The 24,705-nt window shown below is 36.2% G+C and overlaps 6 protein-coding genes and 1 long non-coding RNA gene across 12 annotated transcripts; 4 read left to right on the forward strand and 3 right to left on the reverse strand.

The window, feature by feature from the left end:
* Positions 1-220: 220 nt before the first annotated feature.
* On the reverse strand, positions 221-1,210 carry LOC129570168 (uncharacterized). Its single transcript, XR_008688102.1, has 3 exons — positions 1,009-1,210; positions 328-355; positions 221-235 (listed from the first exon to the last, which is right to left on the reverse strand). It is a non-coding gene; the product is annotated as an uncharacterized LOC129570168 (long non-coding RNA).
* Positions 1,211-1,263: 53 nt separating this feature from the next.
* LOC129570158 (transport and Golgi organization protein 1) lies at positions 1,264-6,930 on the forward strand. Of its 2 annotated transcripts, XM_055449643.1 has the most exons (7): positions 1,264-1,713; positions 1,837-1,970; positions 2,051-4,875; positions 5,008-5,327; positions 5,693-5,890; positions 5,962-6,195; positions 6,803-6,930. In XM_055449643.1, exons 1-7 carry the CDS (start codon positions 1,614-1,616, stop codon positions 6,844-6,846), a joined length of 3,855 nt encoding a protein of 1,284 aa, XP_055305618.1. In that variant the 5' UTR covers positions 1,264-1,613; the 3' UTR covers positions 6,847-6,930. The 2 variants fall into 2 exon arrangements, with proteins under 2 accessions (XP_055305618.1, XP_055305617.1); XM_055449642.1 differs by having other exon boundaries at positions 1,476-1,713; positions 5,962-6,930.
* Positions 6,916-9,570, reverse strand: LOC129570163 (sterol carrier protein 2). 2 transcript variants are annotated; one of them, XM_055449654.1, is made up of 5 exons: positions 9,436-9,570; positions 9,068-9,197; positions 8,784-8,977; positions 7,484-8,714; positions 6,916-7,146 (listed from the first exon to the last, which is right to left on the reverse strand). In XM_055449654.1, the coding sequence occupies exons 1-5, from the start codon at positions 9,481-9,483 to the stop codon at positions 7,073-7,075; spliced, it is 1,677 nt and encodes a 558-aa protein (XP_055305629.1). In that variant the 5' UTR covers positions 9,484-9,570; the 3' UTR covers positions 6,916-7,072. The 2 variants fall into 2 exon arrangements, with proteins under 2 accessions (XP_055305629.1, XP_055305628.1); XM_055449653.1 differs by having other exon boundaries at positions 7,484-8,977.
* Positions 9,571-9,713: 143 nt separating this feature from the next.
* On the forward strand, positions 9,714-14,033 carry LOC129570160 (WD repeat-containing and planar cell polarity effector protein fritz). Its single transcript, XM_055449649.1, has 6 exons — positions 9,714-10,304; positions 10,395-11,127; positions 11,199-12,204; positions 12,326-13,263; positions 13,337-13,451; positions 13,793-14,033. The coding sequence occupies exons 1-6, from the start codon at positions 10,222-10,224 to the stop codon at positions 13,843-13,845; spliced, it is 2,928 nt and encodes a 975-aa protein (XP_055305624.1). The 5' UTR covers positions 9,714-10,221; the 3' UTR covers positions 13,846-14,033.
* A 126-nt stretch (positions 14,034-14,159) lies between these two features.
* Positions 14,160-18,022, forward strand: LOC129570161 (ribonucleoside-diphosphate reductase large subunit-like). The gene is made up of 9 exons (XM_055449650.1): positions 14,160-14,440; positions 14,507-14,595; positions 14,672-14,849; positions 14,935-15,371; positions 15,476-15,485; positions 15,555-15,781; positions 15,950-16,805; positions 17,002-17,208; positions 17,290-18,022. Exons 1-9 carry the CDS (start codon positions 14,404-14,406, stop codon positions 17,712-17,714), a joined length of 2,466 nt encoding a protein of 821 aa, XP_055305625.1. The 5' UTR covers positions 14,160-14,403; the 3' UTR covers positions 17,715-18,022.
* On the forward strand, positions 17,991-19,506 carry LOC129570167 (immunoglobulin-binding protein 1). The gene is made up of 3 exons (XM_055449657.1): positions 17,991-18,191; positions 18,271-18,479; positions 18,565-19,506. The coding sequence occupies exons 1-3, from the start codon at positions 18,081-18,083 to the stop codon at positions 19,298-19,300; spliced, it is 1,056 nt and encodes a 351-aa protein (XP_055305632.1). The 5' UTR covers positions 17,991-18,080; the 3' UTR covers positions 19,301-19,506.
* LOC129570159 (peroxisomal ATPase PEX1) lies at positions 19,292-24,343 on the reverse strand. Of its 4 annotated transcripts, none has more exons than XM_055449647.1 (13): positions 24,287-24,343; positions 24,086-24,201; positions 23,875-24,004; positions 23,402-23,505; positions 23,218-23,332; positions 21,741-23,152; positions 21,326-21,628; positions 20,839-20,995; positions 20,288-20,770; positions 20,153-20,165; positions 19,748-20,084; positions 19,562-19,665; positions 19,292-19,464 (listed from the first exon to the last, which is right to left on the reverse strand). In XM_055449647.1, the coding sequence occupies exons 2-13, from the start codon at positions 24,176-24,178 to the stop codon at positions 19,392-19,394; spliced, it is 3,324 nt and encodes a 1,107-aa protein (XP_055305622.1). In that variant the 5' UTR covers positions 24,179-24,201; positions 24,287-24,343; the 3' UTR covers positions 19,292-19,391. The 4 variants fall into 4 exon arrangements, with proteins under 4 accessions (XP_055305622.1, XP_055305620.1, XP_055305619.1 ...); XM_055449645.1 differs by having other exon boundaries at positions 24,295-24,326; XM_055449644.1 differs by having other exon boundaries at positions 24,291-24,324.
* Positions 24,344-24,705: the final 362 nt, after the last annotated feature.

The following is a 24,705-nucleotide window of genomic DNA, read 5'->3' on the forward strand; positions in this document are numbered from 1 at the left end:
GTCAATGGCATATCGATATAATTCTGTGGTGCATTTTTGTCTGGGAAATGACTAACGACAGTAACATCATGACCTGCATCAGCTAATCCTCGCATTATTGGGTGAAAAAAATGAAAATGGCTCAATCCCGGATGTGGGAAAATTCCAAGAATTTTCAATGCGCTTGTCATGTTGTTTGTTGAAATTGTCAACATTAGCATCAAAACGAAATGAACTTTCAGCCACATTTTGATTTCTATCGAATAAAATGTACACAAATTGATTATAATAATATGATTCAACTTTAATTATTATTATTCTTCTCCAAATCACCTTTTTAGGTTTTACACAATATTTAAAAATGTTTATTTCTCAGCTGATATTAACATGTGGTCAATCCTCAAGCAAAAACGAAACAAAAACAAAAAATAACATCAAATCAACGACAACGATGCTGTGATTTTGATTCCTAAACGAATATAAAGTATTTTAAGATTGCAATACCGAACACTCAAAATAGCTCATTCATGCGTGTTCATGCATTTCAGAATTTTCGATCACTGACCCATATGTTCTTAGACGTACGAGCGTTGGGTAACGGGAAAGGATTAAAAAAATTCGTAGCATCCAGTAAAACCTCACGTATAGTTTAAGTTCTACTCAAACTTGATTGCAAGAACATAAAGTTATTCTGTTATGTATTTCATTTTTACATTTGTTTGTATATGAATTTCTATCTACGTAAATTATGCAATTGTCTGACAATAGTTTCGATTAAAGTAATATCACACTGTAATCACGTCCAACCACAAGCGAGAGTCACTCTGAACTAAACTAAGCCACTTGTCGTTTTGCGATTTATATATTGGTTCAATTAGAGTACAGTAAAGCCAAACGAAAGTAGCATAAAGTATAGTATTTTTTTCTCAAAAATATGGGAGTAAGATGTTTTCAATAGGAATGTGCATAAGAAGTTATTAAACATAAAATTTTTCAAGAGGAAAATTAATTACTTTGAAAACATTTTACCTCAAATCGGAGTAAATCGGAGTAATAGTTACTGTAAATTTATGCGGTATCAATAATTCAATGTGCGCATCACTTGAGTTTGTTTTCTAATAAAATAAATTCTCAACTACGTCATTCCCGTGGAAAATAACGCACACACAATACTGTTCATTTACCGATCAATATGATGAAATGATAAAGCAAATTTGTATTTTACAAGCAAAAAAGAAACAAGCTAATGGTTTTATATAACACCTCTCACGTCTATCTCAAATGGAGAATATCAAGTTATTCGTTGAAATATTAAGTCATAGTCAACCGCACTATATATCCTTGCAAGCTTATAGAAATTCAATTTTAATCTCTGATCAACAGTTATATAACTTGCATATGAACAAACTACTTACGCCAGAATGTATACTTTAAATATACTTGGTCCTCCCGACAGCAGCACATTCTCCCCCTTTGAGACTCACTCGACTTGACAGTATCTGGAAGTGACAGATAACTGTCAAAATGCCAACTATACTAAGAAAAATATTTCGATGGTGTGATGTGGCCAAAAAACAAGTACTTCTCATGAGAAAATGAACATTTTTTAACATTAATACCATTAGAGAAGAAAGATGATGAGTTTAACTAAAGTTTTCCTATTGACACTGATTGTTTCTTTGGCCCAAGGCAGAGTTCCTAGCATACGTTTGTGTGGAGAACAAAAATGTGAAAGTAAGTATCGTTGTTTCCGATTCATTTGCGATAATATTTGGTTTTCAAAGAGCCCATAAATTTAAGCATGATTCAATGGGCGTTTGATTTGTGATAGAGGAATAACATTTTCTGAATTTTCAGCAATAATATCGATTGCAAGGACAGTAATCAATTATCAGCCAAGTCATTCGAATCATGTCGCTTTTAGAGGCAATACACCATGTCGAGTAATGTCGAAATCGATCGGCGACAATTCAGATCTCTGGGAAATTGAGGTACACCTCGCAATTATTATTCGCGCATGCTACGATTATACAAACAACATTTTTGATGCAAACCTGTTTTTCATATTTAGGTTCAAGGGCGCCGTGGTTATGCCCCTAAGAAAATGATAATGGAACAGAAAATACTGATAAAGGCGGCCGATTTAGTTCAAGTGGGTAGTGCGGACGAGCCTGATCGAGAAGATGGAGTAGCAGAGAATACAACGACCAACGCGGAAAGCCCTATGCTGTATGCTGAACCATCGGATGTTCCAAAGACAGACGAACAAGTCATCAATGACAAAGTCGAACAAACCTCTGATGCCCATTCACAACTGCAAAAAGAGAATGATCAAGACCAGAAAGAAAAAGGGGAGAATGACGATGATGACGCTGATGAACAAGGCTATTCGGATCAAATTCCAGTAAATGAACCACTCGCAATTAAACGTGATATGTACAAGACCGGTGATAGTGGCGAACAAAATATAAGCAACGAGAACGTTGATATTCATTTGGAAGTAGTTGGCTTAAATACTAATGAAGAAAAATCGAAAATAGTTGAAGAAGAAATTGACATTGAGATTGAAAGGTCAGATAATACTATTGTCACTGAAGAAAACGGCACACCGCTGGAAGTCACATCTCAAGAACAATCAGAAAGTCAAAATAGTTTGAACGGCCAACCATCAAATGTAAATGTAAAATCTGAGGAACTTCCACAAATAGAAGAACAGCAAAACAACAATGCACCATATGCAGATGAAAGTTTTACCACTAATAATGGAATGGAAGGTGCTGCACCAACAAATCAAATTGAGACAATCGAACCAGTTTCAGATCGAATTGCAATAAATCTAGTTGAACAAATTGAACCAGTTTTAAACCCGATTGTTACGTCGAATTCTAATTCGGAAAGTTCTGATATTAAAGAATCACAATCATTCGAGGACAATGAAACATTGGGAATTGGTACGATACTATTGGGTGATTCTAAAAGCACATATGATATCACTCCTATCACTGATGATACATTAGATACACCAGATACACCAAATACTCCAGATACACCAGATACACCGGATACACCAGATACACCAGATATACCAGATACAGTAAATATACCAGAATCAAGCAGAATAGAAAATGATAAAGACGAACAATTGGTGCATGAAAGCAACCTAGAATATTTAGCAAATAGTAGCAACAATGAAATCCCTATACAAAGTGATCAAATTCAAGAAGATACTTTCGAAAAAGATGTAGAGAATGCAGACAAATATTACACCACAGAAGCAAGCCGAATGGATATTCCAGAACCAATTGTTACTCCAGAATTAATACAACAACATGCTAATAAAGAAATTGAGGAGAGTACAACCATCCCAACAACTCAAAATATTGTTGAACAAAATCCGGAAATAATTGAAAATGAAGTGAACTACTCTCACGAACAAAGCTATGATAGTGAGTCAAAGTTGTCAACAGATTCACCATCTCAACTCCCGGAAAATGTTGTAAAAACTGATGACATTTTTTCACCATATTTTCAACCAGAAACACCGCCAGCACAAACCAGTGAAAACGAAGAAACGAATTGGTATGATGGTATACTGATTTTTGTAGAGGATACTTTTGCTAGTGTGAAGAAAATATTTGACAATAATTCAAGTGCAGATGATAATAAGGAGGAATCTGTGAATGTGGAAAATCCACTCGATGGATACTGTGAAAATTTGCAAGGGGAACATTGCCCAAAGAATCAACCAAAGTTCATTCCTTCTAGTTACTTGGAAAATTTATCTAAGATTAAGGTTGATAGTAAACTTGTCGACGACTTTCTAACTCAGATCATTGCCAGAGCTGACTTAGTAGTTCTACTACTTTTAACTGCTTCCGCCATCCTAATCTTTATTTTTGGCCATTATTGTCTTGTGAATCATCGTAGAGAAAGTTTACTGATTGCGCAGCTGAACACTTTGGAAAGGAAACTATTAGTGTCACAAAAAGAATGTGAAGTGACGGAAGCAGATCTGTCCGAAACTGCTAGAAAACTGAATAGCATTGCAGATAAATCCTTTGGGGCCGATGACATGATCAAGCAGTACGAAGCGGAGAAAAATGAATTGTGTGAACAGATTGCGTCTCTAGAGAAAGAGCTGGAAACAGCCGCTGAAGCTGGTTTGGAACTGAATAAAATGGTTCAAGAACTATTGAGCAATCAAAGTGGTAGTGATTCGATCATAAATAGTGTTGAGGAATTGCAACACCAGCTAAATGAACAGGAGGCCAATATGATATACATAAACAACTTGTTAGCCGAAAAAAGTCGTGAAAACAGTGAACTACAGGTGCTATTATCAGATACGAATCAAAGATTTGGCGCAGAGATTCAGGAACTGTTAAGACTGAACAAACAACTTGAAGTCGACAAAACAACACTCGAAGAAAGTCTAAATGTAAAAATGCATTCGCTTGAAGCTGAATTGAAAGAAAAAGTAGAAGCGAAATCAAATGAAGTTTCCAGTTTGAAAGAGAAATACAACGAATTAAAAAAGAAATACGATGAAATTGTGTCTAAATGGCGATCGAGTGCAGCTCGGGCAGAAGCTTTAGAAGAAAGCATAAAAAAGATGGAAACATTCAATGGAAAAGATGATATCAAATCAATTATTGAAGCAACCGATGCCAATGCCAATTGTATTGCATTGAAAAGAGAAAACGAATCATTGAGCGATCGACTAGATTCTGAATTAGAGAGTAAAAACCGTCTGCAGGAACAAATTAAGGAATTGAATGAAGAAATCACACGTCTTCGTACTGAATTTAATCAACACGAAAAAGACAAGCTAGAAGCTGAGACGCGGCTAAATGTGCTATCGAATTACTTCAAGGAGAAGGAATCTCAGCTGCAAAAGTGAGTATAGAATGAAAATTAATTGTGATCAATAATATGATTGTTATTCTTATTTCAGTTGATTGAACGATATATAGTATATTTTGCGACCATAGTTTGATATTTTACTGTTTCTGTTTCATTATGGATTAGGGAACTGAATGTTAAAGAAGCATTATTTATGAAACAACAGGGTGAATCGACCACAACCGTCGATAGAATTCGAAGTTTACAAGAGGATATACAAAAATTGAGATCACAAAACGATGAACTTCGTGCTGAAATCGAAGCTCAATCCGCTGCACATAAGGCTCAAATAAATGCCGCCGAAGTAAGAGCGCATGATTCATGGCTGGCAGCAAAACAAGCAGAACGCCGGCTTGAGGAAGCGAGATCTGAAGCAAGCATTCTAAGGAAGAAATTGACAAGTCTTACGTCATTCAATGGAACGACATCTGAAAATAATTTTACTCGTAAGTGTAAACAAGCAAAGTTGAACAAATTGTCTGAACTAACAAACGCATTGAAGATTTGTGTGTCATGTATTTTTGTTCATTCAAGATCGCTTAATAAACGAAGAAAAACGACACGCAGCACTCTAGGCGAGGGACACTCAAAACACTCATCGTTCATATATTGAGCGGGCACTATCGATGCGTTCATTTGTGTGAGTGCGATTGTGTAAACGACAATGTTCGTGTTCAATATGTGTACGATGACAGCTTCGAGCATTCCACGCGTAGAGGCGTCTTGACGTCTTACGTCAAATCTTTCCAATGTATTTGTATACGAAGAAAGCGACCTTGGTTCATTTATGAAATTCTCCGTTTTATTGCAGGTAATCCTATAGATGGTTTCATACCCGATCTAAACGCGCCATCCCCCATCCATCTGGAATCACCTAGCTCGCCTGGGTTGCCTCCATTGAATTTGCCACCGCCACCATTGATACCGGCCCCAATGTATTCTGGTATGACACCATTTATGCCACCACCACCATTGCCGTTGCCAAACGAAATGCGGCCAGCTCCATTGGGTAATCTTATTTCAGATTATTCTTAGTAGAATGTATAATGTATACATATTATAAAATATTTGTTATCGAAGGTCGTTTGATGTCTCCACCTCCGCCTGATCATCGATTTGTGGCCAATTTTGTGGAGCCAAATCGATACGAAAACAACCGATACAGTCCAGACGACTATCCAGCGGACTTGTATGAAACGGAAACAGATTTCAGTCCACCGCGGTCACCACCGAGATCTCCCGAATTTTATCGTGGTCGCAACTATAGAAATTATTCACCAGAAGTTCCAATCAAAAAGAAATCAAATCGCAAAGGTAGTAGTAGTGAAAATAGTAGCATTCTTGATTCCGATGAATGGGATCGTCAAACGTTTTAGACATTCCCATTGATTTATAAATATGAGCATGAGTTGCTGTATACCCACGGAAACTTTACTCGCAAACCAGAGATTTTTGTTGCACGAAATTTGAAGTTTTCTTCGATTATCACTAATGTAGACTTTATATGTGTTCTGACATAGAAGATATACCGATTTGTTACTTGCGATTTGCGATTACAGTTACAGCTGAATGAAATAAATGCCATAATACTTGTTTAAATAAATAATATATTTATATTTTTTACGTTTGTTTGCGCACATCGATCTCAAGAACTGTCAAATCAATTCACACAATTGAAACAATTTTGGAAATCGATGGATTGTTAAATTTTATTTTCTCTACTATTGTGAGTTTGCACTGCTTTTTTTCAATAATTCCTCCTCAGACACATTCCTTTCCTTTATACATCATGTGGTGTGTTGTAGCAGTTTGTTGTTTTACTGTTTGTTTACTTAGCATATTAAACAATAGCATTAGAGACTTGCTGTTCGTTCGTGAAATTATTCTCAGATAACCTACCTCTTTATTTCATACTATGCAGGTACTCTCAGCTCGGAAAGTGTAGAATCAAGGGATCGGATATAAATCGTGGCGCAATGTACAACTTTCTTAGAAATAATAATTATATACAATTTGAAATAAAATGAAGTTTTTTGACAGCAAATCAAATAAGTTGCAGATGTTTTTATTAAAATATCACCAAAACCAACATTTTCCACATCAGTTCCAAGATACAAATAGAAAGAGTATTCGCTTTGCGATTGAAAATTTCCCCATATATCCCCACATAGTAGTTTCATCAAATTACAATTTACAATTTAGCTTTAAGTTCCTCAATACGACTCTGTGCAGTTTTCTGCAAATCAATCAGTTTCATCGCCAGACCTATGTTAAAAATTGAGAAATAAATCATAATACATAAATATTAAATAATGTGCATTACCCTGCAAAATTTGGAAACACCTGACATGTTTTACAGCGAATGTTATTTACATGATGTTTCGAAAAGACCTAAATCATTGATATTTTTCATGGTGTTTGAACAACGTTAGAAGAATCGTTTTCATAGTTACATATGTCAAGTGTTTTCAAACTTTTTCAAAGCAGCCAATGTATCGATGGGAATAAAAGGTGGTTATAGAGCAGATGAAGTGCTACAACTTTGCTGAATACACACCAATCTGGCCATCTTTTATCAGTTGTGCATGATACTTATACATACCCATGTTTCCTTGCACTTTCACCTTCCCTTGGAAAAATGCTTTCTGTGGTTGAAGTTTTCCAGAAATTAACTCAACCACGTCATTATCTTTCATTACAAACGTTACATCCGGCTTCTCTTTGCCATTATATGTTACCGAACCCTTTCCAGTTTTAGCATTGATTATCCAGTACCCAGTGGCGCCATTGGGACCGTGTGTAACACGAAAGCCATAAATTCCACGCACTCTTTCAATTAAATTATCTTGATCTTCTTGCATCGCTATTTCGAGAACACGTAAATAGGGCGTAACCGCAAATCCCTTTCCATCGGGGCTGAATTGATTCGCCGCTGTATTGGTTCCGCCCAATGTTTTATTCTGTGCAGATGTCTTTGGGGCAGTGTCAGTGACAGCCGCAGCATCCGGGAAACCCAGACGATAAAGCCCCACTACGACTGCACCACCCAAACCGATGTTATGTTGCAAGGCTAGCTTAGCACCTTGAACTTGACGTTTGCCCGCTTCCCCTCTCAATTGCCATGTTAGCTCGGCACACTGTGCAAGTCCAGTGGCACCCAAAGGATGGCCTTTGGAAATCAAACCACCGCTTGGATTGATAACAAATTTGCCTCCGTATGTGTTATCACCACGATCAACTAAAGTTCCACCCTGTCCGACACCACATAGTCCTAGCGCTTCATAGGTAATCAGCTCATTTGTCGAAAAACAGTCATGCAGTTCGATAACGTCAACGTCCTGTGGTTTGTATTGTGTTTTTGCAAAAAGCCGGTCGGCCGCCAATTTCGTCATGTCGTAGCCAATAACACTAATCATACTGTTATTGGAGAACGTAGAAGCTGGATCGCTGGTCATTTCCATGCCAACAATTTCAACTGCTTTTGATTCTAAACGATTACGCCGAACAAAGTCTTCGGATGCTAAAATTGCCGCAGCTGATCCATCGGATGTGGGGGAACATTGCAAACGAGTCAATAATCCATGAACTTGCGGCGAACTCTGAACTTGTTGCAAACTATATTCCTCTTGAAACTGAGCATATGGGTTATTTACGGAATGTTTATGATTTTTTTGGGCAATTTTTGCGAAGTGTTCAGGCTTTGTGCCGTACTTTTTTATGTGCTCAATGCCAGCATTGCCAAAGAGTTGTGCTGTCATTGGAGCACCGGTAATATCGAAATGGTTAGACATCAGTTCGATGTGCTTATCCATTGGCAACGTCCGGTCAGTATACTGGAAATGTAAGTGTAATTCATAAATATCATAATCAATTGAGTTTTCTTTATCAATCGTGTTCATTACTTTGGCACCTAACGAGCCTCGCTCCATTTTTTCGAAACCAACAGCCAACACGCAATCGTTTTGTCCCGTTTCAATAAGTTGTTTGGCCAATATTAATGCATTCGCACCTGTCGAACAGTTGCTATTGCAATTGTAAATTGGAATGCCGGTCATTCCAATTTCATACAATGCTCGCTGTCCACTCGTCGATTCACCTATCAACGGAATAAAAGAATTAAACACCTGTTTTCAACCAATCAACATCACGAATGGAATTCGCCCATTTCTATTTCTATATCACGAACCATAAACATAACCAACAACAGCCTGTTTCAAATCAGTGTACTTGATATTTGCATCTGTAAGAGCTTTGGACACCGATTCTTTAACCATTTGCGGGTAATCAAAGTCATCTCTTCGTCCCGGTTTCTCGAACTGTATAACAACAATAAAAAATACATAATTAGCAGGCCAAAAATATGTTAAAATGAATAAACTGGGCTGACGAATGAATCAAGTACACATTTAATTTTTTTCAATTTGAATTTGCATATCGCTTGGATGGAAACATGGAATATAATGAAGTGAAACAAACAATTTTTTTTGGGGTCAAAGTAACGTTAGGTCTTTTTTGTTTTTTACAATTGTTTGATGATAATGTATTCCTACGTACTTTGGTCATGCCAACACCAATCACGTATACTTTCGGAGTGGTCTTCATTTTCGGACTGATTTGTTGTAAATTGAGACTATGTCGTATGATAATATGATTTTCCTTGATAATATGTTTTGCGTTGAAAATAAAATCAAAGAACAGCAAAATTACAACATTAGAACTAATTACGATAACAACAACAGTGTCTTCACACTTTACTCATTAAACGACGTAGATCGACTGAAGTGCTAGGAGATTATTGGGTTTATTATAAACATAAATACATGTAAAATGACGTTTCATGATCCCTATTAACAAAAATTGGTTTATTATTAATTTTCTCTCCAATTTGAATCATTCATATCAATTTTGATAATTTTAATTTGATAAACAAATTGTGTTGATATTTAAAATTAAAAAAACGAAAATAACATCCATTCAACCGACTAATGGATTCATTTCAACTCAAATTGAAAAATTTGAACAGTGCACTTTGCACACCAACTATAAAACTTCAAATATAAGAAAGTATTTTATGGCACCTGTTGCTTGGATGTCAAATTTGTTATGTATGCGAATTCCATTGTATTTATTTTGATTACGATGATTATATTTTTTATTAAGTAAAGAATTTTAGTGATAATTACTTTCGTCCATATATTATTTTATTAATAAAAATAATTCCTGTGAAAAGATTGCGAGTTTTCTGAGAATGTTGATTATTTGTAGAAACCAGATGATTATTGAATCGAGATAAATTTTCGGTTTAAATATATTATTTATAATATTGTGCGAGCATGAAAAATGTTGACTCTATTGAGCGAAGTAAAATTTTTAACTGCACGGGATGACATTACTATCAAGGAAACCGATTTCGGTGCATTCAAGTGAGTAGAGTAAAAATACAAGGCAATATATATATTATTCTCATTGAATTCCATGATCTAAACCAACTTTCTGAAATCCAATATGAAAAGGTATACCGAAAAGAAGACGGCAGCAGCAAATCCATATGTGGATGGTAAACAAGAATATGCCCATTTTCGAGACCAAGAGTATATATTGCACGGAAGAAAGACAAAGCAGCTAAAGAACTCGGTTAAGAAATTGGAAGACATGCTAAAGTGCCACCGAATAGTACATTGCAATTGGACTGATAATGCTATAATTTCGATTTTACTTTCGAATGGACTCTTGGTCCATATTTGTATAAACATTTTCACTGGAGATATTAGTCGGATGGCGTTTGATCGATTTTTTGTCGGCAAGCTGATATCAGAATCGGTGACAAATGTTATAATGACTCGAATGCATATCTTAATTTCATATGATATAAATCAATTGACATTCGTGTACCTGCACAAGCCCAATCTAAAAAAAAATGCACCTGCAAAAATCAGTCGAATGGATCCGAAAATTTTCAACATAATCATCAGTGGGACACATACGAAAAAAATCGCGAGACACTTAGCATGCAATACTAGCTCTGATTTGTTGACCGTATGGACAAAGTCATCGCAGAATGAAGTGTATCCATGGCGGCCTACCGTTCGTGATCAAGATCGGGCTAATATTCACATTTACAGACTGAGCCGAAATAAAATTGATCTTTTATGTTTTCACTGGACCGAAAATGATCCAATCAATGTGGAGTTTTCCAAACTGAATCAAAATCAGTTGCGATCCGTTGAACAAAAGATGTCGAGAAAGGTTCTGTTCTAGTCAAATATTTCAATAGTATCAATTTCAAATTTTAATTGCTGTAATTTTTATTTTTCCAGGGTGAAGTGACCGTTGAAATATGCGTATACGAAGTGAATAAATCGAAAATGACGCGAATGTCGACTACGTCGATTCCATTACAATCTCAAGTTTGCTGCCATTCATTCAGTCCAGATAATGAGAAATTGATGTTGGGCTGTATTGATGCATCAATTATACTTTTTGACGAAAGGGGAATAACTCATCTCATAAAGGCAGCATTCATTCCAACGATGGTGTCATTCCATGCCGACTCAGCCATTTTGATGATAGCAAATGAAAAATGTCAAATTCAGTGTTTTGATATATCGCTATCGTGTATTCGAAATCACATTCTAAACGAAGAAATGACATCGGTTGGTGTTCTCGATTTAACAGCTTACTTTATGGCCCAACCCATGCTGTTACAACTCATGTGCAGTAAGAAACCCGACTTGGTGCAATACAACGAAAATTACATTCAATGCGATTCGTATGTTTTGTTACTGTTTGAAAATGGTCCGATCACCATTTTACGTTTGTTCGGCGGAAGTGGTCTGAAAGGCGATTTCCATACATCTGGTTTCACTGCAGATGTTCTGATTCAACAGTATTTGAAATTGAACAGTGTTGAGAAAGCGATTAATATTTTATTATGTTTAAATTGGGATGTGTACGGTGCTATGTTGATGATAAGCCTACACAAAATAGCAAACTATATATTCAGGCAGCCGTTTCAACAGGAGAGAGAAGCACAATTAACTAAGGCACTCGGCAGCTTTCTAATTCCCGTAAAACCGCTATGCGAAGAAACACAAACAGAGTTTGGCGATCAAGTTAGGGATATAACGAGGAAGTTTTTCCAATACCTGCTCAGGAATAGGTCATACGAAAAAGCATTTAATTTGGCAATCGACATAGACGATGAGGATATTTTCATGGATTTATCGAATTGTGCTAAACAAGATGGTAATTTGGAGTTGGCTCAGGACGCGTTCCGTAAAGCCGAACTAATCATTGCACGTCCAGATAGCAGACAGAGTTCACGTATGTCACAAAAGTCTTCTATACATGTAAAAATTGAACTATTAGACGTTTTGCTTTTCCTTATTGTTGGATTTAATTCCGCTTCATCTTAATTATATATAAATATATTTATTGTGAATAGATTCGACGTGCTCGCGAGACTCTTGCTCCGTATGTTTGACAAATTCCTCCGCTGATGATGAATCAGAAACGGAAATGTCATGGAAGGATGAATCTCATCAAAAAAAGCCTTACAAAAGCAACCATCCATCGAAAGTCGTCCAGAAGAAAGAAACAATGTACGCAGCTGCATTTTCAATTCCAAAGCCCGAACTGAAAGTTTCAAATTATTCCAAAAACACAGTTGTGAAAATGCCACAGCCCATAGCAGATCATGTAAATTCAAGCAGGACGAATAGAAAAATGCTGAACTATTCTACGGTAAAACCTCCCAAAATTTCGCATAGCAAAAGCGAAGTTGACTTTAGTGTGGAATCTTCATCATCAGCCGCTTTAACTAAATTAGCTAGGCTGGAAAGCAGTTGTTCAGATGACCACGTCGATCATATCAATTCTACTAATATACCAGATCCATTGAAGTATCAACAGCACGAGAAAGGGCAAACAAATAGTGCACAACTTCCACAATCTATTCCACGGCATCATCATGTTGTAGATATTGTACCAAAACCACAATTAACGCAAGAGTGGAGCATACCTGACCAAACGATTGGCATTCCGATCGCGAGTCCATCCAATATGGATCACATGAACACTGAGCCCAACAAACCATGGAGCGTGCACAATTTTCCTGGATATTTGCCAACAATCATACATCATCCGTTGGTTTCTGGCCACATCCCTCCCACATATCACACCGAGCATCGAAAAAAGATGCCATTGCCGTTGCCAATGCATATGCCATTGGAGCAAGCACATCTACATCCAACAAATATATATTCATCAATTCTATCAACACCCCCACAACAACAACAACAGCCGATCCCTAACTCAAAGAAGGAAAATGGTGAAAAAAATAAAGTGAAATTTTCAAACACAGTGACCGTAGCTGTAGTACCAGTAATTCAATATTTTTTTTCATATGGATATAAATGTGATGAATTGGAAGTTTATGTTTCATTTTCTTCTTCAGGAAATACCTCGTAAAGAGAAATCTCTGGTTGAACGTACGAGACGAAGTAACAACATTCCGTCTGTCCAACCTCTTAACAAAGATGTTTATCTCAAGGATTTCACATCTATAAGACGTTAGTTATGATTGAATATTTTCATTATTTAAGAATTGTTTATTCCGAAATTTTTCTTAATCAAGTGGGAAAAATAGGCAATTTGTGTGGCATTTCTGAAGGGAAATTTAATGAAAAGTAATTAATCTATTACTTCATTGCGTTCGCAGAAATGCTTCCTTGTATTATTAAAATGTAATTTATGATTACATTAGTTAACATTCTAGTTTAAATGATCGAATGGAGAGCTTCAAAAGACCGTCTTTAACCTTTTTTCCATTCCAAATAAGGAATGCACAATGAAATTTTATTTATATTTCAGAAAAAACTGTTTTTTTATCACTTTTCCTCTTTTGATTTAGGCCAAAATGATCCATCGACCTCGAAATCGCAAAGTTCTCTCACATGGGTATAATATCACCGAGCCACTTTTGAAATTTCATGGAAGCCGCCCTTTTAATTTATTTCATCTGCATCGCATAGATTCGTCCAGTTTTTAAAAATTATTTTAATAGTCTTATATATATAAACTCTGTAGTAAAATTAATGAAATTAATGAAATTAATTATTTGGGTGAAATTTTATATTAATTTCGAAGGCAAACATTTGTTTTGAATTCATGCCAAGAATTTAGGTTAAACATCATTGAAAAATATCCCACGAGTTAGTTTCCATATTTGCCACTTGGTGTGGCATCTGTCATTTTTTTCGCGCCAATTGTAATAACGACGCATCTTCGATAGTGCATGCTTTAATTTCAGTCACACATAAGTTTTTGTTTCGTCCAGTAAATTAAACAGCATCTCGGAAAGATCATATTTTGATTCCAGTTATTCAGAATTTTGTGTTTGGTTCAGTCAATTCAATAGCATCTCCTGATTGTGTATGCCTTGCTTTTATTTCAGTCATTCCAAAGTTTTAGTTTCGTTCGATTAATTCGAATACATAGTAGGAAGATAACATTAAGAGCAAAATGGGAAAATCTTCGCGAATGTTTGTCCATAAGCGGGGTATGTAGAGAGTTTTTTTTCAAGATATTTCCAGGCTAAATTGAATTCGTTCCATTTTCTATGTAGATGGACGCAAAGAAGAAGTTCACTTCGATAAAATAACGTCTCGAATTCAGAAGTTGTGCTATGGCCTTAACATGGACTTTGTGGATCCGGTAATTGAAAGAGAATATAGGAGAAATGTTGTAAATGTAGTTTTTCATTGCTTTTTTTTATTGTAATGTTCTCTAGGTTTCAATCACATTACAAGTGATCAATGGGCTCTATACAGGTGTTACAACTCAAGAACTCGATACATTGGCTGCTGAAACAGCTGCGACAATGACTACCGATCATGCCGACTATGCTGTGCTCGCGGCCCGCATCACTGTTTCTAATTTACATAAAGAGACAAAGAAGTCGTTTTCAGGTACATTCATTGAACATCCATGCATAAATAATTCATCAAATCAGTTTTATCTCTCATATTGAACAACTGAATGTGAACATTTCAGATGTCATAACGGATTTGTACAACTTGGAAAGAGATGGTCGTCGCACACCGATGATTAGCAATTCCATCTACGACATTGTTATGAAGCATGCGAACCGCTTGAATTCAGCCATCATATACGATCGGGATTTTAATTATAATTATTTTGGTTTCAAAACGCTCGAGCGTTCTTATTTGTTGCGCATCAATGGGAAAATTGTTGAGCGTCCACAGCACATGTTGATGAGAACAGCTGTTGGAATACATGGTGATGATATAGACAGTGCCATCGAAACTTACAATCTGTTATCAGAGAAATACTTTACACATGCATCGCCGACGTTGTTTGCCGCTGGAACGCCGCGACCACAGCTCAGTTCTTGTTTTTTGCTCTCCATGACCGATGATAGTATAAGTGGTATTTATGAAACTGTGTCTCGTTGTGCCAAGATATCAAAGGTAAATTAATGATTTTTGAATAATTAATTTAAATTTTAATTTTTTTTATTAATTATTTTTCTTAATTTCAACAATTTTCCCATTGACGCCATTCCATTTCAAAGCACGCTGGAGGTATTGGTTTGAGTTTACAATTCAGCTATTTTGAATGCTAACTAGTTTTCACATTCGAATTTTTCCTAGGTATTGGTCTCAGTATTCATAATATACGAGCTAAAGGAACCCATATTGCTGGAACAAATGGTGTGTCAAATGGTATTGTCCCAATGCTTCGCGTCTATAATGCAACGGCGCGATATGTCGACCAGGGCGGGAATAAAAGACCGGGTGCGTTTGCCTGCTACCTAGAACCGTGGCATGCGGATATATTTGACTTTTTGAATTTGCGCAAAAATACAGGTCACGAGGACGTAAGCAAATTTTATTCCAATAAATTATTAGCTAATATTCAGATAAATTTTCGCAAAATTCCAACTAACGAATCCAGAAATTGTGCGAAAAATTGTCTGAAACATCGATATGTTTACTGGAAAGATAAGGAATCAATTTAACCGATGGAAAACAATGTTGTTTTTCAGGAGCGTTGTCGCGATTTGTTCTTGGCTTTGTGGATTCCGGATTTATTTATGAAACGTGTTGAAGCTGATGAAATGTGGAGTTTGATGTGTCCACACAAATCTCCCAATTTGTACACGGTGTGGGGTGTAGAGTTTGAAACGCTTTATACGAAATATGAGAGTGAAGGTCGATATGATCGCCAAGTCAAGGCTCGTGATCTTTGGTTCCATATAGTACAGTCACAAGTTGAGACCGGTACGCCTTATATGTTGTATAAGGATGCATGTAACCGTAAGAGCAATCAACAGAATTTAGGGACAATTCGATGTAGCAATTTGTGCACGGAAATCGTCGAATATACCGATACCGATGAAATTGCCGTTTGTAACTTGGCTTCGATCGCTGTCAACATGTTTGTCAAACCTGATAAAACTTATGATTTTCCAAAGCTTAAGGAAATCGTGAAGGTGGTCACACGTAATTTGAACAAGATCATTGACGTAAATTATTATCCTTTGCCTGAAGCCGAAAAATCAAATAAACGCCATCGGCCAGTTGGTATTGGGATTCAGGGTTTGGCTGACGCCTTCATTTTGATGCGTTTTCCATACGAAAGCGAAGAAGCAGCCAAATTGAATCAACAGATTTTTGAAACTATTTACTATGGTGCTTTGGAAGCAAGTTGCGAATTGGCCGAAAAGTACGGGCCATACGAAACATACCAAGGATCACCGGTTAGCAAAGGCATCCTGCAATATGACATGTGGGACAAGACACCAACCGATTTATGGGATTGGAACGCATTGAAACAGAAGATTGCTTCACATGGCGTTCGTAACAGTCTGCTTCTGGCTCCAATGCCTACGGCTTCAACAGGTAATTCGTCCGAAAAAAACAACGAAATCATTTTTTAAAAATAAAAAATTGAATTTTCGGTGGAAATTGGTTGTTTCTTCTGCATTCAATTCCAAAGAATGCTTTAATTTTCATTTTATACGGACATTTTTTTTTAAATTCTCATTTAAAATTTCCTTCAATCAAGCTAAAATCCCTATCTTTTTCATCTCACCAGCTCAAATTCTTGGCAACAACGAATCGTTCGAGCCATACACATCGAATATCTACAATCGGCGTGTATTGTCCGGCGAATTTCAGGTGGTAAATCATCATTTGATCAAGGACTTAACCGAAATCGGTATGTGGGATGATGATATGAAAAACGAAATCATTGCGGACTACGGATCGATTCAGAACATCACTCGAATTCCTCAGGAAATCCGTAAGTTTACTGAATGCATCTTATTGTTACATGTTTTTTTTTATTCCTGCCGATTATTTCTAACTCAATTTCATGCAATAGGCGATTTGTATAAAACCGTTTGGGAAATTTCGGTCAAGACAACAATGAACATGGCCGCCGATCGTGGTGCTTTCATTGATCAAAGTCAATCATTTAACATTCACGTGGCCCAGCCGACGTATGCAAAAATGTCTTCAATCCACTTTTATGCATGGAAGCTTGGTTTGAAAACGGGAATGTATTATTTAAGAACCCGACCAGCAGCCAACCCAATCCAGTTTACCGTTGACAAGAAACGTTTGGCCGCCTCACGTGCGCTCAACACCAAAGTAAATGGAAGTACGAACGATCAGTCGAAAAATGACCAAAGTATCGATGTAGACAACAAAATTAACACAACAACTGCTGAAGATTTACAGGCACAGATGGCTGGACTTGTCTGCTCACTCGACAATAAGGATGACTGCATGATGTGCGGCGCCTAAATTACTATTACCACTATTACAACTACCATTATTCTCTTTTGCATTTTTGCATCAATTATTCTCATACATTTTTCTTATTCTATAACGAAATATATTCTCGAAATTAATGTTTCAAAAAAATTATTACAATTTGAAATCTGTATACATATATCGTTGTTTTCATCAACTTCACAACAAAGTACATTCAAAGTATGACATGAAGTTGGCTTAATATGGGCTGAAGAAATCAGAAAAATCCCATAACATGGGATTTTTTTTTTGACATTTGCAACCTTCAAGTCTATAAATATAATACAGTATAATTGCAACACGGCATCACCACTCGTTTTTCCGAAATAAAATACTTAAAAAAAGAAGTAAGACAACATGAGCGAAACAACTGTAGATCGCAAATTATTGGATATTTTTGAGGAAGCATTTGATTTGTACTACAGCTTTGAAACATGCACTGAACCAACCAATAGTCCCGAATTTCAGGTACTAATTTAAAAAAACTTTTACGCGTCAGTGTCTAGCATTATTGGCTAACCAAAAAATGATTTGATAAACTTTTCAGAGCAAAATAAAGAAATGCATCCGGCTCTTCGAAGACTGCACACGCTTAGTTTCTATCTGCGGACTTTTCAGTACGAACGAAAACTATACAGAGCTACCAACCAGTGATTTGAAATACTTGCTTTTGCCGTTTTTCCTCGGAACGCTATCGCAAAAGATTTGCGGTGACTCTCGCGCAGATGTTGTCGAAGTTGCTGAGATATACTTCAAGTAATTAGAAATGCAAATGCGAATTCAAATGAAATTGTATTCGCCAACAATAATCTAATGTTACAAAATTTCAATTGATTCATAGAGATTTTCTGAAACGTTGTTCCGACTATGGTATCTACGAGCCGGTTCCAAGAACAACAGGCAACAATGAAGTTGCCAGTGCAAATGCCAATAACGAACAGATCAATGTGTTGACTCAGCAAGTGTTACATCGTAATCAAAAACTAGAAAAATACCGCCAGAAGAAAGAATTGGAGGATCAAATTAAACACTTGAAAGTAGTGATGAAAAGAGAAGAGGTTGACGACGATACAAAACGAGACTTTTACGTCAAACTACTGAAAATGAGTGTTATTGAAACTCAAGAGGAATTATCGAGTATTGATATGGAGAAAAAAATGTTGGAATTTCAACAACAAGATCATCAACAACTGGAATCACACAGTCGCAGACTGTGCAAAGCACCGCCAGTGCGGCCACTCAAACCCATCATCATCACAAGAGATTTTGCACAAAAAGCTGTGTATGGCTTGGGTTATCCTTCATTGCCAACCATGACCGTGTCCGAGTTCTACGATCAACGTGTTCGTGAAGGCATTTTTCCCGATCCAAACAATGCACCACCGCGTAATGCAGATAACAGTTTGCAAAGTCGATTCATGCAAGAACAAAGTAACGACATCGAAGAACAAGAGGATATTGATCGAGAGAAAAAGCTGGACGTAGATGATGACTATGAGCTAGCCCGGTTACGTGCAAGGGATGAATATAAAGACGAACATCGCCGCGGTGAAGGAAACCGTTACAACCGGAGTTAAACAGAAACATTATCCAATTTTATTTTATTTTTTTCGTTTGAATAAATCAAAAGCGTAAATCATTTGTAAACAAAACCAATACATAAAAATACTAAGCTAATGTTGTCCTTTGTGCGCCCAAAAGTACTCGGCTGGATTCTTCTTGGTTCAAAAATCTGGCGTATCTGTAATAAAAATTTAAAATTTAATATCATATCTACATACTACATAGACTCTTATTAATTCCTACGTCATACTAGCATATATACATGTACCACTTACAAAGATCTATATTTTATTGTGTCTGCATACGATAGCGACTGTTTTGTATTTTTAAAAGCTTCAATCATATGGCCTTGATTGATGTAGATTTCATCGGGAACATTCTGTTATGATAAAACGATGACAAAAGCAATTAAAGATTGCATGTGGCGACGTTCCGTCATTAGAAAATGTAATATAGCTTACATCTGAATTGTTGGCAATAGACTCTTTCACAGCTATCATATTTGCGGAAACCAGTATACTTTTAATGTCCGCACCAGTATAGTTATCCGTTTTACTATCGCAAAAGAATTCGAAGTTAATATCAGATGTCAATTTCAATGATGACGATTCGGCTATATGTTTGAATATATTTAGCCGTGCCGAAGAGTCTGGGAGTGTACACTGAACCAATCGATCGATACGTCCCGAACGCAATAGAGCCGGATCCAACAGATCGGGCCGCGAAGTTGCTGCCACTACTATAACGCCCTTCAGCTCCTCAACCCCGTCGAGCTCCGTGAGTAGTTGATTGACCACCCTATCGGTAAGATTTAAATATGTGTCTTTTTGTCAATGTTTCAAAAAAAACGAGAGGTCACCGATTACCTGTCCGTAACTCCTGCACAAAGATAATACAAAGTAATAAGATGAGTAATAAGTAATAAGTCCATCTTATTACAGTAATAAGATGAAAAGTAATAAGTAATAAGTAATAAGTTACTTATTACTTTACTTCTATACCTGTATTATCATGGCCGCGCCGCGCGGCGATCGAATCGAACTCATCGAAAAACAGAACACATGGTTTCGCATTTCGTGCTTTATCGAATAGATTTCGAACATTTTCTTCGCTTTGTCCAATGAATTTTGCTAGCAGCTCCGGACCCTTCACCGAAATCATACGAAGATTCCAATGACGAGATATTTGTGAGACTAAATATGTTTTGCCCGTTCCCGGTGCGCCATATAACAAGACACCAGCTTGATTGCGCAATGGAGATTGTCCAAAAATGTTAGGATATTTTGTAGGCCATACAAGAACTTCTTCAAATACACTGACAACTTTCTCAAGACCGGGAAATTTATTTGTGCTCGTTTGTGTCGGATTTCCTACGTCAGATTCGTCGAGATGCACATTGTTTTCGATCCCCTGCAAACAGTACTCATTTGTGGTTTTCAAGGATTCCAGATATACATCATTGGTGAGTGTTGGATTATTGTTATCTTAAATGAAAATCAAGTTGTATGTGAGATTTCTAGCAATACTCGTTGCAAATGCACAATTCTCATACCATTACGATATGCATAAAACATGGCTCGGTCAATGAATTGCAGTAGGTATCCTATAGTGTACCCTTCAGTCAGATTTGCTAATTTGGTAAAATTCAAATTGTCACACTTCAAATCATTGTTCACACTCAATTCATAGATGATTTTTTGTCGATTTTCCTAGATGATAAAACAAACACATTTTTTCATTCATAGACCCAAGATGAATACATTCATGGAGATTTTCTCCACAAGACAAATGCTCGATCCCTAACGCCATCTTTTGATTTTTGTAGAAATCATTAAAAGAACTGAGCTTGATGTCAAGTCTACTATTAAGTTTAAACCTTAGACTTACCAGTAGACTTGACATGAAACTCAGTACTTTACTTAAACTTAACTTACATTTAAGCTACTTAAACTAACTTAATAGCAAAACGTCAAACCAAATGGTAGTTGTACTCGCTGTTGACGTCTATTGTATTTGCCTTGTGATTTTCTCGAACATACCTTTGTCAATTCAGGAATTTTGTACATTTTCCCAAAAATATGATTGCCACGGGAGGTGTACAAACGTTGATTCAAATTATTGATATTTGTGACCGTTGCAATTAAAGAAATTGCACAATTCTCCGTGTACATGGAGATCATATATTTGATTATATCTGAAATTTGATTGTAGTAGTCTCCATTTTGAGAATGATCTGAAACTGATTTTGCCAATGTGTCCAAGTTTTCCAATAGTAAAACGGATGGGGCACGCTCAACGCACCGCGTGAAAATGTAGCGTAAATCCCTCTGTATTGATTCCGCCTGCAACAAAAAATGATAAAATTCTTTTCAAATTAATCCCCTTCTGTATACAGTGGATTTTTTTTGGAATTGGCCTAAATGCTTTACAATTGATTCCGTATACATAACGAACCTTTCTCGCCTTGTTCTGAGCACAATTAAACTCTTCTATGTGACAATTGTACGGAGGTTGTTCCAGCTTTTCTATGATTTTCGCACAGATTGTTGATTTGCCCGTCGTCTGCGATCCAATTATCAGATAGTTATTTGGCTTACGCAAACGATTACTTTCGTCTAGACAACTCTTTTGAACAATATATTCTAAACAATCCCCAATGATATTTTCGTTCTCATTCAAATACACCAATGATTTCGTTTCTTCATTTTGTTTTGAATTGCGAAGAGAATGAATCTCTTCAGCAGCTGTTAGCGTTTGCATAATATCTCTTTGGTTTTCTGAAATAAATAATTTGTTTTCACGTAGTATTTCTGCATCACATAAACAATATCTGAACGATTCTGGGTAGATTTTTGCAACTACAAAACCATTTCCTTCACACAATTTGAATATTTGTTCTTGATTTATAAGTAATGGCGCCGATCGTGAGCATTTGATCAGTAACCGCTTGAAATCTTCCATAATGTCTTGCTTGTTACAAACTTCCGACGTATTGACCGGTATCAACTCAATCTTCTCGACGAAATTTAAGACAGTTCTTTTGGTGCTCAATGTCACACGGCTAAATTTTGGTAGTTTCATTTGTGCCAACAGAATATCATGTAATTCTATTGACGGGTAAATATTCTTGGGGATTTCAGCAGATTCGGCAACCACTTTTATGTTGACATAATATTCCTTTGCAACTAATTCGCCATTATCGTTCAGGACTTCACCATTCATTATGTAAATTGTTTTTGGATCAAGATCATCGGGGATATTATGTTTTGTCAAAAATACATCAGACATCTGGAAACGGTTGCACCATTTCTTTGGTATCGCCCTGAACTTGTAACTTTTTCGATCTTGACTCTTTAGTTCGGCTAACATGGCGTCAAATAAACGAGTTTGAACATCCAATTTGGGTAGTTTAATCTTTGGTTTCTTCGAATTGGACTCGTCTTTGTTGAACAGGGATGAATTAGAGTTGTTTGTAAATGTTTGTGCATTTCCATCGTAAACTGTACCGTCTGAGTCTTCATCCGATGAGTCGTCTTCGTCAGATGATTTTTCCGAAACATTGTCTAAAGTGGTACTATCAATAATTTTTCCATTTGTCTTCGACTGCGGTTCATGTTGCCGCTGTGGCGATGAAGAGGTATGCTCATTTTTTTCATCTTTTTTATACAGGCGATCGTACAATGAACTCTGACTCTGATTCTGATTTCGACTGTGATTCAAATTTTGACTCTCGTTGTTGTGTTTCGAAAGAGATTCTATTTTACTTTCTACTTTTTTGTCAGACTGAACTGCACTATTGAATGGTTTTACAATGATTTCAGTGTTTCTCTCTATTTTACCGTATTTCGTTTCTGGTTGAAGTTTTTCTGCAATCGAAATGAGAAGTTTAAGAGATGCACGTTCGACGTTTTTAAAACATGCAAGAAAGTACCTATTTTTAATGTTATGTGAATGGCACTATTGACCCAGACAATCAGTTTTTGATCCTCATTTATTATACGGGTTTGATCCAGCAATGTGTTTTGTATACGGTAACTAGATGCTTCCTTTTACGCGAAGAAAACAGTTTTGTCAACTCATAATATTTCACATTTGTTATTCAAGCCAATACTTACGAGTATTTCCCAATCTTTTTGATTCGTTGCAGTGACATAAACTGTGTCCAACGTTGGCAAATCATCTACGACTTTGCAACTTAAAATTGCGCCTTCATACAATCCTATGAAATAAATAGTGTTGAAATTTGTACATTTCATCCATTCGAAAATCGAGTTTGAATTTATACGACATATAATCATACTAATGTCTGTATGCAATGGACGTCAGTGACAAAGCAGCATGAAAAGGAGTCGAATCATGTGAATCACTGAAGTATTAATAAACACATGACGATCAAAACACAATGTCGCGCACACAAATAAAGTTTAGCATTTTCATTGTCAAATTACGACACTCACCAGTGTACGCAAACATTCGAAACGTCATACATCGCACTAGTATTTTTGGTGAAATATTTCATTCAGAAAACATTTCAACCCGCGCGTGCGAAATTTTCTACGTTGTTGAGATATTTTTAGAAATAATGTACCTATTGCTTCTGCTACAGATGAATTGATACCAATTTCGGTGTCTCGTATTGATTGATTTCCATATGGTAGCCAGGAACAGTAGTAATCAACATTATTGTTAACAAGATTCAGGCAACTATTTTTATTATCCTGTAAGTAATCAGCGAAAGAGAAGGTCGTTATTCATGTTACTTGTATTCACTTGTGAAAGAAAATAGTCTCAAATCTTACGTTTAACATCATCAATCGATGATTTAATTCCGATAAAACTACTGAATTCGTTTTAACTGGCTTGAAAACCACGATTAAATTTCGACGCATCATCTTGTATAAATATCAACTTCAAACTATTTTTTTTAGAGTTGAATGAAATTAAAATTAAAATTGAAATTGAAATTATGATTTTATTCAAAAATTTAAATATTAATTCACCTACTCACAAACTGACTGTCATTCACATACTAAAATGTTTTGATTTTGACTTATAAGAATTTTCATAATTTCTGCTTTTTCCAGTATGTCATGTAGATGTCGCTTTGGCAATTCTTCTTCGAAAATTTCATCTTTGCTTCGTTAATTTTTGTTTTGTTTCAGTATGATTTGAATCCTATTCAAGTGAGTGTCCAAGAATATTATTTAAAACTGACAACGAATGATAATTCTATTATTTAAAAAATTGCTTCTCAGCCCCAATCTTATAAAGAAAAGTTAATTTAATTTGTAGCCACAACAAATGCTCACATTGGGGACATAGCGTTCATAATTTTCTTGTTTATGTTTCCAGTCGACAATACACACGCATGAAGCAAAGCCATATATTTACTTTGCATGAGTTTCATTTTATTTTATCG

This window comes from Sitodiplosis mosellana, unplaced genomic scaffold (assembly GCF_009176505.1).
Source record: "Sitodiplosis mosellana isolate CC-2019 unplaced genomic scaffold, AAFC_SMos_1.0 Smas_scaffold_47, whole genome shotgun sequence".
Lineage (NCBI taxonomy): Eukaryota > Metazoa > Arthropoda > Insecta > Diptera > Cecidomyiidae > Sitodiplosis > Sitodiplosis mosellana.

Bases quoted from the DNA above. Each gene is read 5' to 3' on its own strand.
- LOC129570158 (XM_055449642.1), top strand. From the start codon at position 1,614: ATGATGAGTTTAACTAAAGTTTTCCTATTGACACTGATTGTTTCTTTG. The intron at 4,876-5,007 runs GTGAGTATAGAA...ATTATGGATTAG, and splicing joins AAGGAATCTCAGCTGCAAAA to GGAACTGAATGTTAAAGAAG. The intron at 5,328-5,692 runs GTAAGTGTAAAC...GTTTTATTGCAG, and splicing joins ATCTGAAAATAATTTTACTC to GTAATCCTATAGATGGTTTC.
- LOC129570163 (XM_055449653.1), bottom strand. From the start codon at position 9,483: ATGAAGACCACTCCGAAAGTATACGTGATTGGTGTTGGCATGACCAAA. The intron at 8,978-9,067 runs GTTCGTGATATA...TTCCGTTGATAG, and splicing joins TGTTGTTGGTTATGTTTATG to GTGAATCGACGAGTGGACAG. The intron at 7,147-7,483 runs GTATGTATAAGT...TTTTTAACATAG, and splicing joins GAAAGTGCAAGGAAACATGG to GTCTGGCGATGAAACTGATT.
- LOC129570160 (XM_055449649.1), top strand. From the start codon at position 10,222: ATGTTGACTCTATTGAGCGAAGTAAAATTTTTAACTGCACGGGATGAC. The intron at 10,305-10,394 runs GTGAGTAGAGTA...CAATATGAAAAG, and splicing joins ACCGATTTCGGTGCATTCAA to GTATACCGAAAAGAAGACGG. The intron at 12,205-12,325 runs GTATGTCACAAA...TATTGTGAATAG, and splicing joins AGATAGCAGACAGAGTTCAC to ATTCGACGTGCTCGCGAGAC.
- LOC129570161 (XM_055449650.1), top strand. From the start codon at position 14,404: ATGGGAAAATCTTCGCGAATGTTTGTCCATAAGCGGG. The intron at 15,782-15,949 runs GTAAGCAAATTT...GTTGTTTTTCAG, and splicing joins AAAATACAGGTCACGAGGAC to GAGCGTTGTCGCGATTTGTT. The intron at 17,209-17,289 runs GTAAGTTTACTG...TTCATGCAATAG, and splicing joins TCGAATTCCTCAGGAAATCC to GCGATTTGTATAAAACCGTT.
- LOC129570167 (XM_055449657.1), top strand. From the start codon at position 18,081: ATGAGCGAAACAACTGTAGATCGCAAATTATTGGATATTTTTGAGGAA. The intron at 18,192-18,270 runs GTACTAATTTAA...TAAACTTTTCAG, and splicing joins CCAATAGTCCCGAATTTCAG to AGCAAAATAAAGAAATGCAT. The intron at 18,480-18,564 runs GTAATTAGAAAT...ATTGATTCATAG, and splicing joins GTTGCTGAGATATACTTCAA to AGATTTTCTGAAACGTTGTT.
- LOC129570159 (XM_055449647.1), bottom strand. From the start codon at position 24,178: ATGATGCGTCGAAATTTAATCGTGGTTTTCAAGCCAGTTAAAACGAAT. The intron at 23,153-23,217 runs GTACTTTCTTGC...TTTCGATTGCAG, and splicing joins TCACATAACATTAAAAATAG to AAAAACTTCAACCAGAAACG. The intron at 19,465-19,561 runs GTAAGTGGTACA...TTTTTATTACAG, and splicing joins ACAATAAAATATAGATCTTT to ATACGCCAGATTTTTGAACC.